We start from the raw sequence: 21027 nt of genomic DNA on the forward strand, positions 1-21027 counted from the left end.
GCATTTCCTCTTCTTTCCTTTTAGCCACAGCCTCAACACCCATATAAAGTCCCAAAAGGCTATGGGGTCGAGGTTACTTCAAAAACATAGGAAGTAACTTTTTTACTGGAAAAAAAACATCAGCCATGAGTTTTGTAGTCATTAAAAGTTCTCGTGAATGCCGCAATATGGCCTGGTTTCAACATGCTACTGGGCATAATTTCCTTATCACGACTTGCATAAGTTTATCAGTTTTATCCAGAAACTATTTCTACTATAAAGAGTTAAAATACCGAATTATTTCTGCGAATTAAATTTATATGAAATTGCGGTAAATCGAGACAGAGGAGCTATCAGAATAGTTTTATGAATATAATTCCATTCCAAATGAAGTTATTGTAGTCGTTATTGCAGCAATTTCACATAGCGTGCTTTGCACGGTAAATAAGTACCAGTGCCCAATTCATCCGTTTCCGATATTTGTATTGGTAGCCTGAGCACTAATAAAATTAAGTACAGGCACTGAGCTATATAATAATTCCTGGAGGACTTGCTCCTAATGTTTTGGGCTAAAAAAGTGAAGCAAGAAACATGGCAGTTTTTCGTGCTGATGCCAGGGGCCAGTCGTTCGAAAGTGGATAAGTCGCTATCCAACGGATAACTCGCTATCCAAGGGATACGTTTTACCCAGCGTGTGATTTGCGTTGCACGAAGCCTGGATAGCTTTATCCAGCCGATAAAAATCGCTATCTACTGGATAAATTTATCCAAGGTCCGGAGGTAGTTTAAATCCACTATCCAGTGGATAAATTCAGAGATACAGGGTAACACTGTAAACATTTACGATAAAAAAGGACAAAATGCAATATTCCTGTTACTCCATATGTTTCAACAAACTAATGTACATGATTGTAGCTACTCACTATTAAAAATATTTTCGAAGTGCAATCCAGCTAATGTTTATATATTTGTCGCAGCAGCGTTTCACGTTGCCTACGGCTACACATTCCGTTCAGAGCGGCGATTTTTTGGACATCCTCACATTGATAATAGACGGCAAATTTACTATGCGCTTTTAATCAGTTTATAAACGCGAATATGCAAAGAAAGATTCAACGTATTCCAAGGAGACTTGCTAATATCTAAGTAATTTCATTCACGGAATAGACATGCAAGTATGTATAGACAACAAAGCTACGAATTTTGTTCTCCGCTTAGATTAGCCAAGAATTAGCCAACTAAAACATTAAAATAGTGCTCCTAAATTTGTTATGGAACAGAAAAGCAAAGCGTCGCAAGGTCAAAGAATAAAATTGCAATGTGTTTAATAGAATCACTACTATGTGAAGTGCAAATTCGAGCAAATCACTTGTTCATGTCTTTTCCATTCACTAACTATACTCGAGAATTCGTAATGATTATGAATTCAATGTTATAAATGCTTAGCAACAGCTGACGTTGTGGTACGAAATTTCAGGATAATCCTGTTTTCTCCTGGAAAATTTTAACGTATCGATTGGATAGCTATCCACTTCCACTATCCACACTCGTGCAACGCGTTTTTATCCAATGGATAACTATGCACTGAATAGCAGATTTATCCGCTGGATAGGACTTATCCGTTGGATAAGTTATCCATCTTTCGAAAAACCGGCCCAGATGTCATCCCAATGGGCAATAGTAATGACCACTGACACGGCTCAATATTGATCCCGTTCCAACATTCACTCCCCCCCCTGTATATCGGCATTTTTTAAAACACTCGGAAGGAGTAAGTTATTTTCGTGACAAATTTTTATTTTTCGGCATTCTTTTTTACCATTTGTTAATTTCATTTTTTTCTTCTTTTATTATCTTCTTTTTTTATTATCATATTGAAACCGGGTGCCCATATCTCGAAGAAGTTTTTCAATGGGGCCCTACATATGTAGATATTACAATAATTTATGTTTTTATGAAATAAAATTACACAATAAAAAATCTACTGTATAAACAAGTGAAATTACATGAAATAAGTTAAATTAGAGTTAAATTTTAGCGTTTTATCTATTACTTTGCCGAAGATGAATAGGAATAGAATGTACGGCACGGCATGCATTGACCGTAGTGTAAACGGGGCTACAAAGTAATAGATAAAACGCTAAAATATTATGCTATTAGTAGGTCGATTCTAATTTCTTCAGGTGGTTGTTGCAGAAAAGGTTATTTTAAATATTTTGGGGTATATTTCGAACATTTTTATCAGTATTTTTCCTTCATTTCAAAACCTAAGGTTTAGCGATTTATAACGTTGAATACCATACAAACCGTTTTACAAAACTAAAAATGCATTGATGTAAACCCACACTAGCAAAATATTAGTTCAGAAAAATGGTAAATATTAATGTTGAATGATTTTCTTAAATTTTGCGGAACTCAGGAATACATGTCCGCGATTTCTGGGCATGAAAATTTGCAGATTAGGTTTTCCCTAACGATTCGGGGAATTATTTTTGGTTTCTATTTACTAATCGCACAGCATTATTTTAAGCTTAAATATGAGCATTATATAGCTATGAATAAGCGAAGCTGAATGTTATCAAGCTAGCCCTTAAAAAAAAGGAATTCTATTGTGCACGTCAAAACTTTATTTTGTTGTGCATTGTTGCGAGCTGTTTTCCTTTTCTTCATACAGATCGAAGATTTTGGAAAAGATCAATTTTAGAACAACATGACGACGTCAAAATTGGAATAAGGAACACAATTTTGGGCAAGCAAAAAAAGATTCGTAAGTTCTTTCCAGAGACCTGGCTTTGGGCAGACTTCAAGCTCAAGTAAGTGAATTCGTATACAGGGTGCATGTGTGGCAAAAAGTTTAAACTTGCATGGTAAGTTTCTTCGAGTTTATATGTATGTATATATTAAGTAACACAAAACATTTTCCGTGGTTCTATACAGTTATACAACAACGCGTGGAAGTTTGGAAAAACGAGAAACAATGAGTGGGAAAACGAGCCCGTATAGGACGAGTTTTTTCACGTTATCTCGATTTCTCCCAAACTCCCACAAGTGTTTCTATAACTTATAGAAACACAGCAAAAAATGTTTTCGATTTCTTATACAATATAACTCAATAAAAAGATTTTATACAAATATTATAATTCGATTCAATTGAAAATTTTCATTACGTCCCTTCGCTTGTCAAGTTCAGCGGGAAAAGTCCCGTTGCTATACAGTTATAGAAACACGCTTCTTTACTAATCAGCACGCGGCGTTGTATAAATTTTATATTATAAATAACATATACTGCTTCTTGTTCTTTATAGTGACTCGTCCGTAATACAAACCATGGAAGTGCAAGTTCCTGATAACATCAAAAGTTGGGTTGCAAATGGGTTTGCAATGTCATCTTTGTACGGAATGGGGATCTCAAATCAAGCAACATTGAAAGCATTCCAACCTTTCGTTGTTCACTTGACGATGCCATATTCCGTAATCCGTGGGGAAAGAATACCCATCACAGTGACTGTAGTTAACTACATGTCCTCCTGTATTCCAGTGAGTAGTTCCGTGTCAATGGTTTTTTATAATATCTTGGCAATGATTTATGAATATTGCTTGATTTGTAAAAACCATCCATTTTCAGGTAAAGCTTGAATTAAGTCGCAAGACAAGAGATTATAAAGTGACTTCTTTTCATATCAAAAAGTTGTGCGTGTGTGCGGATAGCGGAAAATCAACACAGTATGAAATTATACTTAAAAATATTGGCCATGTACCAATTACGGTTAAAGCCACAACATCTTCAGCAAAGCTTTGTCCTCCCCCGACTTTGTACGCGACTGATACGGTTACCAGAAACTTGCTGGTGGAGGTACTGTTGCTTTATATTGTTACAGATATTTAACAACATTTTTTGAGATATGTTTGCGTAATTATAGCGTACATCACCTTCATGAAGCCCGTTGTATGAAAAGTTAGTCAGTTCTACTATTAACTATAATAATTATTATAGTATTCTACTACTAAATATAGTATTCTACTATTAACTCTAGTATTCTACAACTAGCTATGGTTTTAGGAGTAGAATTTACCAAACAGAATCGTCCCCTTAAATATGACTACCAAAAATTGACTGAAGGGTTTTACACAACCGGCGGTCGAAAATGTGCTCGAAGCAAGCGACATATTTGCAATTCGTTCCTAGAAAGACACCTATTTTTAAAAAATGAGACTACAGCTTTCATCAATTATGCCCAATTCAAAATGTCCAAAACAAGCCTGATCACGTGCAGATATGAACATATGCATAAACACCTAAGGATAACGTTTATATATAGGATAAAATATTTGTTTTATTTGCAAGATAATTTAGACTGAAGAAATTTAACTGAAAATCATGATTGGATCCATTGTAAATGCAAGAAAATAGTACACGTTATTTATTTTGTTACTTTGTTTCATTTGGCTACCGATATGTCATTTCACACATAGAAACAGTGCGTATTCTAATTCATTTTCTTTTATACTGTAGCCGGAAGGAATAAAACAACAATATAACAAAGGGACCTTCTTTTGCTCTTCTGAACAAGGTATATTTTTCCACCTAACATGTTCTTCCTGTATTAATATTTGAAATCAGCAAATTATTTTGGGGGGCAAGTTGATTTCATTGCGGTAACCTTTTCGAAATAATAGAAAACATTTGCGTATATACACAGCATACAATAGAGCAAAGAAATAGCAGAAACGAATAATAACGTTATGATTTCGTTATAATTTCCGTATATTTTCCGTTATATAAAGGCGACGTTATAATTTCCTTAAATAGACACAACATTAAAACCATCCAGTGAATTTTTGTGCACTTTAAGCCAGTGGTTGATCTGTTTGGGCTATTGTGGAAGAATATATTTCGCGACTAAATTTTAATTCAAATTTTTTTTTAATCCATTTCAAGCAATTTCTTTGTAACTACAACACGTCAAGTGTTAATTCTAACGTTGATTCTTTGGCATCCACGACGAACGATGAACATAAAATTCGTGTGTTTTCACTTGCAGTATTTCTGCTGAATTTCACAACGTTTAAATTTGACAGGGAATTATGGCGAGGCAATCGAATTACCTTTGCCGACTGATGTCGTTCCAGGATCAGTTACTACCAAAAATATCGATTGTTGGTAAGCAGTATAGTACGTGTGTGACCATGCAATAGATATATGTATAAATATAGACAAATGTAACCTTTTTAAATAAAACCTTCAGCTGTTTAAAGAGGTTCGTAAATAATAGTTCATTATTAAAAGATCATTTTAAATGCAGTAATTCACACCAACATTGGGTTCCTGGTTTTTGGCAAACACCCCTCGTGCTTGTTGCAACAGCGGAATTACTATCTATAAGAGACCTAGCTTGTAAATTCGGCAAGCGAGGCCCCATCCCGACAAAACTCCCTCATGGAAGAATCATGTTTTACTTTAATCATTTCTTTAACGTTTTTATGTTGTCACAACGGATCTAGGGACATTGTCTTGCGCATTTTTTCAATCTATCAGAATGGTAAACCGAAAGGGCTAAAGATGCAAATTGCGTACTCAGCGATGCTACCGGGCATTCTTGATAACAAGTCACGGATAGATTTGTGCCTACAGAAATATATCCTAGGAAAACTGTTATGAAAACCTTTTTCAGTTTTACTGTTATCGTTACTATTTGGTCCCATAGTTTTAAACATTTTTTGACTTGAACAAGATTTCTCTTGAACGTTATCTATTATTTGTATATTATATAATGTATAACCTTGGTGTAACTTTTCACTTAGGTGACATAATGGGCCCGGCTCTGGCAAATTTTGATGGGTTGTTGAGCATGCCAGGTGGTTGCGGGGAACAAAACTTGGCTAAATTTGCGCCGAACATTTATATTTTGGATTACCTTACGGCAACAAATCAAATAACAAAGAAGACTAAAGAGGACGCGCTAAGATATATAACCACGGGTATTAAAATGGAACTTAGCTTCTTCTTCTTAATGGAGATGAGAGAGAGGGAGTAAATAGGTATTTCGTACATGTTTGATTCCTGCCGGAGGACCTATAGTTGATTTTTGACAACGTTCCAGACTTCAATTTGAAATGTGTATAAATCCTCTCGAAATCATGGCCAGAAAATTCGGACATAATTAACATTCTACTTCCGCCTAAATTTGCATATGGTGTCAAAATAAAGCTTCGTGAGTTTATAGTAAACTGTAATGTGCACAGTACTAAACGCTAAAAATACACCTTTAGGTAGGTCGACTATAATTTGCCTTAATTGCTCGTTGCAGAGCAAGTTAATCTTAATATTTTTTTATAGTATTTCAAATTGTTTTATCAGTATTCGTCCTGCATCTTCAAAACAAAGTTTCGGTCATTTATCACGTTGAATACCATATAAAACGAAAACCGTAATAGCGTAGAAATAAATAAAAATGCAGAGCCGACATAAACCTTTACCAGCAAAATATTACCTCAGGATCTTTAATATGACACGAATTACAAGAAACAACCAGGGCAAATTGCAAAGATGCAATGATTTTCTTAAATTTTGCGAAATTTAAGAATGCGCAATATAATTTATAGTTCTGCAAACGAATAATATTTGAACAGATATGCAAATTTGCTACGGCAATCTGCATATTCCATGTCCGCAATTTCTGGCCATGTAAGACCCTTTAAACCTCTAGACTCTAAAACCTTGTTTAAATGCTACCAAATCAGATAGTAAAATTATTATTTTAGTTTTGTGAGCTATCAGCTATCTTGGCAAATCATGTTTATTAAAGACATTCATCCCTTCAATGTTAACATATTAATTATAATATCAGTAAAACCCGCACGTCAAAACCCCAAAATCCTTTGTTTATTTTTAAATTTTGATTGGAAATATGCAAAAATGTGAAAAATAATATGATTAGTGAAGGACGAAGTTGTGAGACAGTGAGAAAGCGACATGAGCAAAACGCTAAAAGTTTCGAGATTGGGGGCTGAAAATATAGAACTGCCTTGTTTCAATCACATTGAAATAAATTACACAGCGGAGAGCAAATCTCATTTTATTTTTTTCTGTGACAATATTAAACAGGATACCAGAAGGAATTAAGATACAGACGAGGAGAAGGTGAATACAGTGCATTTGGATCCAGAGACAGGAAAGGAAGTGGGATGTAAGTCCAGCCTCTTCCAAATTAACTTTGCATTTAATTTTTATGCCAACCATGTTCAACCTCATTTTTTTATTTCTGCTCCATGCATGTATATGTATTATGATTTTTATGTTTTAGTTGGTGTTCATTATGTTATATTAAATTACTCGTACGTGTAAAATTTAGAATTGTTGCGTGTGGAATCAGTCTTCATACTTTGCGGTTGTTACAAATATTTGCTAAATGAAAAAAATATTATGTATAGGATAACGGCATTCCTAATTCGTTTATATGCACGAGCGCGGAGGCATGTGTTCGTTGACGAAGATGAAATCAAACAAAGCGTTGGATGGTTGAAGCAAAAGCAAAAATCGTCGGGTTGTTTCCCAGTGAATGGTCAGGTTTTTGATCGATCACTTCAGGTACGGAAATTGATATTTGAGGCACTCAGCGGGAATAATGATTATGATTATTTTATTTAATCACGAACATGTTTTCCGACTATGCGTGTTTAACATGATCAATAACTCATTGAACTAAGTTTAATGCGGAATAAGGCTGGCTTAGTTTGTTCCCAAAGTTCCGTATCTTCTAATTTATTAAATTTTAGGGTGGGGTGCATCGTGAACTTATCATAACAGCCTACACCACAATCGCCTTATTGGAAGCTGGCTTTAAAAACGTAGGTGTCTCCAAAGTATTACCAAGATTTGATTAGGCCCATTTTATTGGCTCTTTGATGCGGCCGATAGATTGAAATAAAATTTTGATTAATATTGGTACGTGGTAAGCATGCACGTGTATGCCATACGAAGAAAGAAAGATAATCTTTTGTGAAATACTACTTAGTCGGCAATAATATTCACATTATGCGTCTGGATATCACAAAATTTGCAAGAAATGAAAAAAAATACTATAATGATTTGGTTTTTTTAAATATTTCATATATTATTTTAGAATTGTTCTTAACAAAGGTACACCTCCTTGCTTTAGGATACTTGTGTAGCACTTCAGGCTCTCTCAATAATATTCACATCGTCATGCGTCTGGATGTCACAAAATTTGCAAGAAATGAAAAAAAATACTACAATAAATAATTATCCTTTTTCAGACGACGATGGTATCAAACGCTCTGGATTGTATTCTGGGAAAACTTGATGATACTATTCTAAACGCCTACGCTACTTCCTTAGCGACATACACATTGATATTGGCAGATCATCCTAAAGGAGGAATAATGTTGTCTCGTTTGAAAAACATGGCAATCAGTTTGAAAGGTGGGAACGATTGTACTATTCTGTTCATAATCCCATGTTTGCAGTCGCTGTATTACCTAATTTAATTTTTGCAATTAGCTTCCTGAATCGAACTTTTTGATTTGGTTATTGTGTTGTCCTTCTCAGTTGTTCATAACGTCTCGTTCAGAAACGAGAGGGCACTGCGAAGGTTTTTTTCCCTTGCGGTCGTCTGCGGTTTCTATTGGTCAACTGCGACTGCATGAACCGCGACCGGACCGGACCGAATCGCAACCTAACCGCAACGGAACCGTTACCGCAGTATTAGGTTATTTCTGGAGAGTATACTGTACAAAGTTACGTTAGGTCAAGAACCAATCACTTCAATCTTTAAATACCATTTGAACATGTGCTTAACACCAAACATGCTGATGTTAAAAAGTTAATTCGGTTATGATAATAGTAATATTTGAAGATATTTTTGTGATTTAAGGCGGACAACTCTACTGGTCAGCAAAAAGCACAGGTTCTGGTGCCTCTGATAGAGGTACATTCAGTTCAGTTGCCGCTGACGTAGAAACCACTGGATATGCTTTATTGTCCTACCTCCACCACAAAGAACACAGTGAAGACGTAACCAAGATTGTTAAGTGGTTATCAAAGCAACGCAATCATCGGGGTGGATTTTCTTCCACACAAGTAAGTACGCGATACGTTACGATACGAGATTCTGATAAGTATCGGTTTTCTGAAAAAGAAAAAGTGATCGATTTGTTTTTTCTAATATATCATATATTATTTTACAATTGTTCTTAACAAAGGTATATACCTCCTTGCTTTAGGATACTTGTGTAGCACTTCAGGCTCTCTCTGAAGTTGCTGAAATATATTATTGGGGGAACACGCAGATGAACTTGACCATATCCGCGATTATCAACAATAGATTCTCGCAAGAATTTGTCATCACTGACATTAACAGGTTGATATTACAACGGTCGAAAATTCCAAGAAAACTTCTGCCAAATACTCTGACATTAAATGCATCTGGTTCGGGATGTGCTTTTGTGCAGGTAAATAGATATATCCGGCGTCAAGCTAACCTTTTCCGGCTAGAATATGCATATAATTATTAACTTGAAAAATTCAGTGAAAACACCGGCATATATGAAAAAATTTAACGTTTTTACGTATTTCGTCAGCAAAGGAATAAAACTGAGTACATCTATAGAATAAAAATTACCTATAGAAAACAAAAATTGAATAAAAATGATACTTGCATCAAATGACTCAGTGTTGTAATCACCGTTTCAATTTTCTCAAATGCTAGATTTCAGTATTCATAAATATAAAATTTCAAATGCTATCACCTGTAATTTGACAATGTATAATCATTAATTGTACCATGGATAATAAAACCAGTCTTTTAATTATCCATGATTGTACTGCAGTACAGTAAATGAAATCTTTCCAGCGTTCAGCATCCAGTAATTTCCGTATGCTAGAATTTACAGTAGGGAAATTTTAACCAAATCTACCCAGGAATTAAGGAAAGAGTGCATTGCAGTATTCAAACGTTATATCTGATGTTTACAATCTAATGTTTTAGGTATCGGTGAAATACAATGTACCTGCTATTGAAATACCGTCGGCGTTTGATCTTAAGACTTCCGTTCATCGTCGCGATGCAAGAGAGGAAGAAGAAACTACCTCATGTCATCCATTGCGACTGCAAATTGAAGCAAAGTGAGTCCGCCAATACCGTCTAACCGTCACCCGCATCTTTTCTCATTAAATTAAAGAATTAATTTTTTATGTAGCTTAGCTGAGTTTTACTTTCTCATATGTTGGATTTCAGTATTACAAACATTAAAACTTACGATCTCTAAACCTGGGCTATATTCAAAGGAATTTTCAAATTAGTTAAATTGTTAAATATCGCTTAAGTATCATGGTTGAAACATTGCGAAATAGATAACATAGCTGATAGGGATTGATATACATGTTACTACCACATAGAAAGAGGTATAATTTTGATAAAATTTAGTAATTGTGTGAGCTAGCGGAGTGGCCTGTACCCACGTTTTCTAAAAAGAACACTTGCATAAATTACACTTGTACAAAATCATGTAATGGACTTTATAAATATTGACTTAGATGGCTCAAAAAAGATGTTTCCAATATGGCAATAGTGGATGTTAAACTTGTGTCTGGATTCATCGCGAACAAAAAATCTCTGGAATTGGTGAGCAATGAATTCTATTTTTTGACATATACATTTTGAATCGGTATTTTAATTCGTAAGTGGTGTATCGTTTTTTGATTCTCCTGGTAAAAAAACTGATTCCGTAAGTTTATAGACTATTAGATTCTCTTTGTCCGAAAATTGTTTGTATTATTTGCCTCTTATTGTCCCGGGCCACGTGTCGTGACGTTTCACTCCATGCCTATGGCCTTTTCAAATTTATCTTAGGTTTATCAAAATTAGTTCTCCTTATGTCGTTCTTATCTTGCCCAATTATTCTTTGGAATTTAAAATCGTGTAAATATAACACAAATCTTTTTATTAAGGAGAGCCTATTATTTATATGCATCTCTGCCATAAATTAAAAAATAGGAAAATGTGCTACCGAGTCTGTATACCTAGGTTAAATTTTGCATGAAAACTATACAACTGTAAGACTGGTTTTCTACTACCTATATTTTAAGACAATTGTCTATCCGCTGCAATTTATCCCTCTGTCTTATTCGCCCCTAAATTTTATTTAATGTGACAATTTTCCATCTTGTGACATTGTTCTCCTCAATTGGCGTTATCCCTATACTAACAAAACAATGTAATCATTTCTTAGAAATTAAGACACTCAAAAAATGTTGCTTCATGCTCAACTCGTTCAAACAATGATGAAACACACTTAAGAAGATACGAAATTGATGGACAACGTGTTATCCTTTATTTTAACAAGGTAACTACTGTAAATTATATCACCTTCCAATGTTAAGCGCATTCTGACAGCTTTACAAGTTGTACGGCCGCTTCGTCAAAATCGGCTAAAATTATTATAACCATTTGCATAAAGTTAAGAAATAAAAAAAGATAGACCAAGCTTTTTGCCAAATTTCTAGAAAGTGCACGTTGCAATAGTTATAGTTCCATATAATCTTTGTTTAAAGAGTATTATAGGGTGTGAACTCATCATAGCACTTTTTTGAAAAACATTTATTAACGCCATTACTACAATAGCATTATATACCAAAGTGATCACCGAAAATTCTTCGCATGGACTTGTTACACCTCGGTTTTTTTCAAAATGGTAGAAGTATTTTTGTCAGAAGTTGAAGTATATCTTTTAAACATACTGTACGAAAAAAAAGACAAAAATCTATTTTTTTTTAAAAGTCATTTGGCTTAAGCCGTTGAAAGAGTGAGTGAAATGTAAAACTAACTTGTAATTACACGAAAGCTATACTTTGCTCCGGGATCATCACAGATTAGTCTCATTTTGTCCTGGTCGTTATTCAACAAAGCAAATAATCGTCAATTTGATAAGAGAATTATGGGTTATTGACTATTCCTTCCAGATAAAGGCTATGATTTTCTCGCTGGATATAATACAGAGTACTGTGGTGAAGAACGCCCAACCTGGAGTTGTCAGTGTTTATGATTATTACGATCCAGGTATCAGCAAAAAGATTTTAATAATACTTGATCATTATTAACCATCAAGTTACTCATTGTAACGAGTATGACCACATAATTATCATATTTCCACCGACAAATATCAATAACTTATTCGGAAAAGGTTGCGATTCGTCTGTGCAATAGGTTATGAAAAAAATATGGTTGAACTAACCTATTTCGATTTCGTTCATATCCACATAACAATAGCAGGGCTGCCCAGATTGTGTGGGCAAAATAGAAAATTAGCCCCGCGCCCTAAGGTTTGCAGGAATTAATTTAAAGCATTGTTTATTTCAAGTATACCGTTCAGTTTATGGGGAGAAATAGTTCCGTTAATGCTATAATTTATATTACTACTAATTAATGCTGAACGTGAATATATGAATATTAGCTCCCACGGCCCCACCTAAGGATATTCTGCCGTCCTTGGGCCCGTAATGAAAAAGAAACTCTGTGCGACCCTGAACAATAGGATTACTAAGTGAGAAACTCTCAAAATTTCCCAGTTTGCGTTTTTGATATTTTTCCTGTGCATGTATGAAACGTATTTCGTACCTTTCGGACGATCCGCAATCTGCTGAGTACGAAGTTATATTCTTTATTGAAAGTCTGGTATGTTGACCAAATGTACTAATCTTTTTTAGATAGCCAAGCAAAAATTTTGTACAACATCACTGAAAATGACTGCCATGGAAGGGAAAGAAGTAAGCCTGTTTTTAGCTTTTATGCCTCATTTATAGCATTTGCAGCTTCAAACTAACGTATATGACTTGACAAAAACAATCGATTGCTCAGTTAGCGAAGAAAATAGAAAGTTAAATCTATGTTTGGGCATCATTTTCTACAATTACGTCCTAATTTTAAGGTTTCTTTCATCAACAAGACGCCTACTCGGCGCTGCAGGGCTAATATAGAAAACAAATAGCTATAGCTATACTAATTTTATGTCTGAGATCTGGAGGTATGTAAATAAACATTCAAATCATCCAAAATCCGATACACATGCATTGGTACTGTTCTAGTCCTATTATAAACTGTGATTACATTCCATGAAACAAGTTAATAATAAAATTATAGAATTTACATACAAAATATTATATGTCATATTCGGTTCAATTGCAGAAGGATGTCCATTGACACCTTGTGGTTCTCACAGTCACTGTACAAATATCAATGGTTCCTACACCTGCCAATGTGAATCAGGCTATACATCATCCAACGGTGGACAATCTTGTACAGGTATTTGTGACTATGACCTAACGTAATATTCAAATGTACTTAATGTAGTCATTTCACTTCATTTTTTTCGAACGTAGAATGATATTGAATTAGTCCTGAATTATTCAATCAGTTTCACCTAAATTTCTTAATATAGGTCTATTGATAATGCTAGCTAGTTTAAACCCTAAATTGCACGAGATAGTAATTTTGTAAGTTCTGTTCAAGGCAGGCATTATAATACGGAATTTTTACAAGGACACACATTGTCTTTAGGTTCAATAATCACTTAGTCTTAGAAATTACAACGTGAAATTACAAGGCAAGCATATAAAAAAGAGCATAGCCGTGCAAAGCACGGTCCGTCAGTCTCTAGCCTTTTTTAATATATATATATCAATAATGTCAATTTATAATAGAAACAATAATTATTTTAAATAGTCAAATGAAAATTATATTAGACATTTTTGTCCATGAGGCATGATTTTTAAGTACACACTTTTCCATTTACAAGGACACATTCGCCTTTTACAAGGACACAAAGTGTGTCAAAAACACGCGTATTATAATGCCTGGTTCAAGGACTTTTTGCCACCAAAAGTTGATTTGGGGTTTTTGGGTGCATTGCCTGGCCATGGCAAAGTTTCCTAGGAAAACGGGCCTTTAAAACGTACATTGTTATAAACTGTAAAGCTAAGGTTAAAATTTCCTATGCGTCGATGTTGCAACGTACATTTATGGGATGTTTAAATAGCTTTTAAAAATTAAGAAAGGTTATCATAACCCCCTAAAAATAGGTCTACTGAATTAGAATAGGTAATGTCAAACTAATTTACCAGATTTAACTTGTAAAGATAGGTTCAATAAGGCTATTTTAATCTAGCTTCTTGTTATTATAACGACTTATTTTAGAGCGCTTCTATCAGATTTATCAAAACGCTTGTTCAATGAATTTTCATAAATTTATATAATTATTGTCAGATTATGGATATAAGTTATCATATTTCTATTCTTTCAGCTACAGAATGTCCTGAGGACTGGAAAAAAATCGACGGCCTTTGCTTTTACATTAGCAATGACACTGCGTCTTCATGGAATAGTGCACGAGATGACTGTCGTGAACGTGGCGGCCATTTGACGGTTCCAACCAACTCCGAAATGAATGGTATTGTCCTACATGCCATCCAGCAACGTAACATTGAATCAGTATGGATTGGCGTTTATAGGAAATATGAAAGAAAGTTCTACGAAGTGGGTGGTGATGAGATATTTTACCACAACTGGGATTACATGGAGCCAAACAACGTGGGTGGGAAGGAAAACTGCGTCGAATTGCGAAACCTACCCCATTTCTCAAAAAAAGGGGGATGGAATGATGTGCCATGTAACAGGAGCGATCTTCATTACGTTTGTCAACGTTGTTTATAAGTATATCGCAGCAAATATACAATTATTGCAGTAATGGAGGATAATTTCCCAGGAAAGATTAAAATAGCGTGATTGGAATATAGACTCTTAGACTTATTCTTGCTAATGGTAGTTTTCTTTTGATTCAAGTTTGTAATTAATTGAAATAAACGAAATCTCAAAGCAATTAACTCATTTTTTTTATCCGCCTATTTTCCTCCAGTTTTTCAATTCCAGGCTTTTGTAACCGGACGTATAGACGATGATGAACCTAGCTTTGGTCCATATATGTATCCGTGAACCCGTTAGCGACGAGAAATGGCTTGATAGTCATCGCATGAAAAAACAGCCTTATCACGATCGCTTACAAGATCTCCGAAGGACACTTGATGGAATTAAGAAAGTGGAATAATGGTTTTCGTTTAAATAACGTTTTAGTTGCGTCTTAGCTTGCGTGACATTGTTTCGTACACCCACACAAAGCTATAGCAGATTATATTTCAGGTGTAAATGTGGCTGTCGTTTAGAACTTCTTAGAGTGCAGTGCTCCATGGAAATTGAGGAGTGCAAAGAAGTTCTGAAGAGCAAGCTTGTTATACAGGAATTAGGAAATGGAGATTTGAAACGACACCAGCATGCATTGTCGCTTTCAAAAGGACAGGTGCTTGCCTGCACCTAATATTGTCCAGAATGGAAACCAAAACGGCTTAAAGTGATTTAATTAGTTCTCATTTCCAAAATTATTTTGATATATCGAAATCGAGCCTTCAGATGATTTTTGCCGATTTTTTTATATAAACATGCAAAATTATATGAATTATTGCATCACCGACGGCAAGCATTTCACAATAATAAAAATATTGAGAAAAAAATTCTGGCAAAAAAAACTAAAAACTCACACCTTGGTCCAATTTTTCGTTAGGAAGATTTTTGGGATCAAATTTACCGTAGGGAAAGGGCATCACGGAGACTTTTTCAGTGAACTGAAATAAGACTAGAACGCTAGCTGTAAGAAAAATTTGGTGGAATAAGAAGACTTTCTTGTAGATATGACCCAGGCAATTTTTAGGTAAAATAGCGGCAATTTTGATTTTTTCTTTGAGATTTCCGCACCAGAGGCCTGGGTCATACCTAGAAGAAAGACTTCCAGTTCCACCATCTTGGCTTCACTCATTATAATGAGGGAAAGTCAGAGGGTTGACGTTCCAGTCTTATTTCAGTTCATTGTTTTTTTGTCACATTTTCCAACCGCATGACAACATTCCGAGCACGCAGTAAGCACGCGCATAGCAACGATTATCGCTTAGAAATTATAAAAAGCTATCCGATTATTTTGCCCATCGTACCCCAAAAATTAATCGGAATTATAACAGAATGACAGTATGTAAAACTCAGACAGTTTTGAAGAGAACAGAGGAGTGAGAGGACAAAAAAAGGAGGGAAAACACGGAATTTCTGAAGTATATGTTTGCTATGAGTAATTTGAGTAATTTGAGATAACAAAGCAACCTATTATTCCGGGGTCTTTAGCCCAAATAAGTACTTGCAGAGATATTTAGTTTTGCTTCTCCCAACAACATTGTTGGGTGTGTTTGATGTGAGACGTGAGTGTGTTTTAAACACAATCAGTTGCCAACGGCAATTATTTTTATTTTTGTGCTTTTGCTATGCAAAATTCCTGGTAAAAGTTGAAGGCCGTTGTATAAATCGAATGTATATATTGCTGACTTAAGCTATTTAAAATTTATTACATTATTATGAAATTTATTCTGTTAATTGCTTCGCTCCACTGGATATTCCTGTTGTTTTTGTAGAAGCATATTCAACGTTAAAACGGCCATGCACAGCTAGATACTCGAGCTCTTCAATTGAGTGAAGCAGCATGTATTTTTGGCAACTACATCATGGGGACCTACGTAAATTCAATACATACACTCTGGGGACTAAACGGTTTGTGGGACTTAAAACGAGTCCCCATAGTGTTTTCATCTAAATTCTGGGAATTGGTGAAGTTTAAATAATTATATAATATCGAGTTTCAATCGGCCACAGCTAGATACCCAAGCTCGTTATTTAGAGTGATTCAGAGTGAAGTAGCATGATAACAGCTGATGGCCTCAAGATGAATGCCCTGGTATAATCCTATTTGGCAATTGTTCCAAGTAATGCAATATATTTTTCCGAACCGAAAGTAAAATTATTGAAATGCCTGTAATTGTAATACGAGTAGAATTAGGATTATATGGCTGATGGTAAGATATTAGTATTACTAGCATTAGGGTTATTAGTAGACATATCAAGTTAAAGCATTTTTCTGCGGATTTTCCAGGATCAACGATATTTCGTTGAAAGGGTAAACAGACTTTTAACAAACGCATGCAAAACGTTTTGACAAAACGTTTCAGTTTGATCCGAAAGGTGTATAAAATTCTGACTTATATTTAGACGTACTTTGGTGTTCTCACGTGTGGATACAATGAACACGAAGCTTTCACGCAATTGCTATATAGGCTATAGCAACGCTGAACATTTAATCAGTTCTCCGGCGATTCTTACTGTTCATTTTCCCAAGTAATGCAATCTATTTTTGCTGCATTAAATCAAAAGAACATTCCAATCTCGTATATAGCTATATATAAATCGAACGTATTGCCGACTTAAATTCAGTAGCACGACAATTGTCATGCTATATATGCTAATATTTGGTGTTTATTGATTGTGAAAACAATGAATTTCTAAAGATATGAATAATGATAATAACACAAAATTTGCAACAAATGACTAAATCGTCAGGCTAACTACGCCACTGCTTAAGCTATATTTATGAACTTTATTAGCAAATTTCTGCTTTTAATTACTTGCATGGTTCCTCTGAATATCCCTGTTGTTTTCCTATATTATACAAGTATATCGAGTTTAAAACGGCCAGATAAGATTTTCAACCTCGTCATTTAACTGCATGAAGTAGCATGAGGACAGCTGAGGGCTCAATATGAATGTTCTGGTATACATCGCTGGGTAGCGTGCATTGCCTAAGTTACTTACAAATTCAAATTAAATGAAAAACCCTGGTTCTGTCAATAGATATTTTCATTCTGTTCTTCTTAATTCATAATATATAGATATACGTTTATAGTTAAGGCTACATGTATAGTTCAAGGTTCAGGATTAGGCCTGGTAGACGGTCCTGATGTTTTGCATACGGCATTAGCACATTCATAGCAAAGTTACCACACGCTGGGTAATTCCCAGTATTTGTTGTTCTAAGTACTGCAAAACATTTTTCAGAAGCGAAAGTAAAGCGAACGTATCTGTATTTCTCATACGAATAGAAACACGATTATGGCTGATGGTAAGTTATTAGCAAGTATCTATAGCGTTAAAGCATTTTTCTGTGAACTCTCCGGGATGTACGATATTTCGTTGAAACGATAAATACAGACTTTTAACGAACGCCTGGAGAACGTTTTGACCTATATTATAACGTTTCAATTTGATCTGAAACATGCATAGATCACCGTATAAATAATATATGATAGCAAAATGAATATGACTTGATTACTTACTATAATGTAAGTTATTGTGCTATTCAAGTTGCCGATCGGGCAACCTAAAAGAATAGCTCAAAAGCTAAAGGACTCTGATTTGCTAACCATTGCCTATAGCCAGTCCATTAAATAAGAAAGTATATATAAGATTTTGAGAGCACAATTTAGTCCCTTACATATCTCTGTGCATGGCACCCAAAGTGATATATAGAGATATGATTATAGTAGGACTTATAGGAATTAATAATGTGTTAATGTAACGATGAAACCTCAAGGGCTGCATGCTTACAGTGACGCGTTCTTACGCTTCAAAAAAAAACAAGATACATATTTTCCTCAAGGTGATTTCCTCACGACAATTTTGCACACACAATGCGTTGCATTGAGCTAACCATAACATTGAGCTCTTGTGGTATGAAGGGGGCTTTTGTAATACAATTGCAATATGTGACAAGGAAGAAAACATGAGATCAAAATAGGTCTCGGAAAAGTATTAATTGTCGAGTGAACAAGTTAAAATTAATATAGCCTAGTAATATATATCTACATTTTCAATAGCTAAGTAGCTAACACTATATGCGAACATATAATATACACATTCTTACTTATATTTAGACGTAGCTATGTGTTCTCGCGTGTGAGTACAATGCATATATACAAAGCTTTCACAAAGTGGGCATTGCATTAAACTTTTAATCAACTTAAATATTCAAATCCGGCATCTCAAACTCTCATTTATAGAAACTTTCACATAAAATTTCTGCTTTTAATTGCTTGGTTGACAAACATATATATAACAACTTTTTTATACTGTTTTTAAAACATTCTAAACAAGGAATATGACAAGAAAAAAAATATAAAATTAATGAAATCAAAATTTCCCGGCTAAATAAAACCTTAATTCTCTATTGAAATCTATGGAAATATATAATGTATACAGCACTGCATGTAATAGGCGCTAGACATAATTTTGCAGTAAATACAAATTTTACCGTTAATGTTCACCGTAATTTGTTTATGCTGATGGTGGCAATGGAACACCCGATTATGGTTTGGTAGTCCATGCAATGCTCTTCCAATTTATCTTAGATAATAATATTATCCCCGAGCCGGTGCGGAGCACCGTGCGAGGGTACTAATTCCGCTCGGATATTTACACCCACGAAATGCGAATGCGAAATCAAAGTCGTCCGCCATTATGCAATGGACCTCACGCCATGGACGGTCTTCTACGTTATGCGCATGCGCCATTGTGAACTACTAAGCTCTTGATTGGTCGAGACAAAAATTTGTATTTTCAAACGTCAATGAATAACTGTCATTTACCAAAATTTTGAAGAAATTTATAAATTTATACTTTTATAAATATAGAATATATTTATTTTTACTAAATTAGAGGGAAAGTCGAATGTGGTCAGGACTTTTCACTGTTTAACAAATAACAAGACCAAATTTTCGACCGAATTCACCGTGTATAATGAAGTCGGAAGATTTTACACTTCATAATATTTCATCCGGCACAGCTTCAAAAAGTAATTCTTTTGTGGCAAACACAACTTTAATATTCTCAAATGTATTTCACTATAAATCTGAATGTGTTATGTGATAAACGACATTATAATTTTATTTATAAACTCCGTTTTCCTAATGACAAAAAGAAAACAAAATGAAAACATTCCCGTACAAAAACCAGTCGAAGCGCTGTATGAGACGTCTGATGTTATATTTCATGGTATTTAATAATTAAAATAATTTACCATAACACTGACTATATAGGAGATATACCATTGCTTGAGTCAGGATTCAAGGCAGGACTCGAGCCAGGACTCGAGCCAGGACTCGAGCCAGGACTCGAGTCAAGGACTCGAGTCAAGGACTCGAGTCAAGGACTCGAGTCAAGGACTCGAGTCAATCAACCTTTCTCACGCAATGCGACCAATCCGCCATATTTGGATGACATATAGTTGATTTTTTAATAAATCATTTTATGAAATAAAAATTGGGGGTAACATAACTCGTAACCAACAGGTAATTGCTGTCCAAAATATCGGATGCAAATCGTTAATTTTCATTTCTGACCATAGCATGGAGAATAAAAACAAATTGTGTTTCTATTATCCATTGTTTTAACTTTCAAATCTTTACGATTTAATGGTGCATGCACCGTAATGGTAAAAGAATTAGCCTTTCTAACGCTATGCGACCAATACAATGTTGCTGACTAACTAGAAGTTTTGCAAAGTTCTGTTTTTGAATTCATTTAGCGATTTAAAAATTGTGGACTCAAAAAATGGTATCATAAATAATCACATTTAACGAATTCGGAAAAATTCGAGTCTACTTAAAACCTGCCGCACACGAGAGCAACTAGCCGAGCTAATAATCACTCGTGGCTGTTGGCGTAAGCAAATTTTTCTCTTGTGCGGACAAATTTTAAGCGCTTTTGTTCATTCGTGGCACTTTATTCTGGAACGAATGAACAAAAGCGCTTAAAATTTGTCCGCACATGGGAAGAACCATTGAACTGGGAAGAACCCGCTTACGCCAACAGGCACGCGGGAAAGACGGCAATAGAAGTTTCCATCAGCAAGACGTAGATGAGTCATTAAATCGGAGCTTGTCGGCTCGAGTCCTTGGCTCGAGTCCTGACTCGAGTCCTGGCTCGAGTCCTGACTTGAGTCCTGACTTGAATCCTGCCTCGATATTTAGGTACCCTCACTATATAGATGAGTAACTTAACTTCCAGAAAAAGGTAAGAATCTTGTCGTATTTTTGCCATTTTTTCACAAAAATAT

The 21027-nt window shown here is 35.0% G+C and overlaps 1 protein-coding gene across 2 annotated transcripts; it reads left to right on the plus strand.

Annotated features, from left to right (window-relative positions):
* The first annotated feature begins 3800 nt into the window (after positions 1-3800).
* LOC114542771 (C3 and PZP-like alpha-2-macroglobulin domain-containing protein 8) lies at positions 3801-14862 on the plus strand. 2 transcript variants are annotated; one of them, XM_028562226.1, is made up of 17 exons: positions 3801-3832; positions 4493-4550; positions 5059-5140; positions 5782-5958; positions 7085-7166; positions 7411-7567; positions 7756-7827; positions 8257-8422; positions 8874-9079; positions 9223-9450; positions 9987-10123; positions 10535-10622; positions 11230-11343; positions 11960-12056; positions 12704-12763; positions 13182-13298; positions 14296-14862. In XM_028562226.1, the coding sequence occupies exons 3-17, from the start codon at positions 5065-5067 to the stop codon at positions 14703-14705; spliced, it is 2187 nt and encodes a 728-aa protein (XP_028418027.1). In that variant the 5' UTR covers positions 3801-3832; positions 4493-4550; positions 5059-5064; the 3' UTR covers positions 14706-14862. The 2 variants fall into 2 exon arrangements, with proteins under 2 accessions (XP_028418027.1, XP_028418028.1); XM_028562227.1 differs by lacking the exons at positions 3801-3832; positions 4493-4550; positions 5059-5140 and having other exon boundaries at positions 5867-6018.
* The last annotated feature ends 6165 nt before the right edge of the window (positions 14863-21027 follow it).

The sequence above is a fragment of the Dendronephthya gigantea genome, unplaced genomic scaffold (genome assembly GCF_004324835.1).
Source record: "Dendronephthya gigantea isolate DGI-Jeju-01 unplaced genomic scaffold, DenGig_1.0 000394F, whole genome shotgun sequence".
NCBI classification, from domain to species: Eukaryota; Metazoa; Cnidaria; class Anthozoa; order Malacalcyonacea; family Nephtheidae; genus Dendronephthya; species Dendronephthya gigantea.

Excerpts from the sequence above, each read along its gene's own strand:
- LOC114542771 (XM_028562226.1), top strand. The coding sequence starts at position 5,065 with ATGGCGAGGCAATCGAATTACCTTTGCCGACTGATGTCGTTCCAGGAT. Across the intron at positions 10,623-11,229 it reads ACAAAAAATCTCTGGAATTG|AAATTAAGACACTCAAAAAA; the intron begins GTGAGCAATGAA and ends ATCATTTCTTAG. Across the intron at positions 12,764-13,181 it reads CTGCCATGGAAGGGAAAGAA|AAGGATGTCCATTGACACCT; the intron begins GTAAGCCTGTTT and ends GTTCAATTGCAG.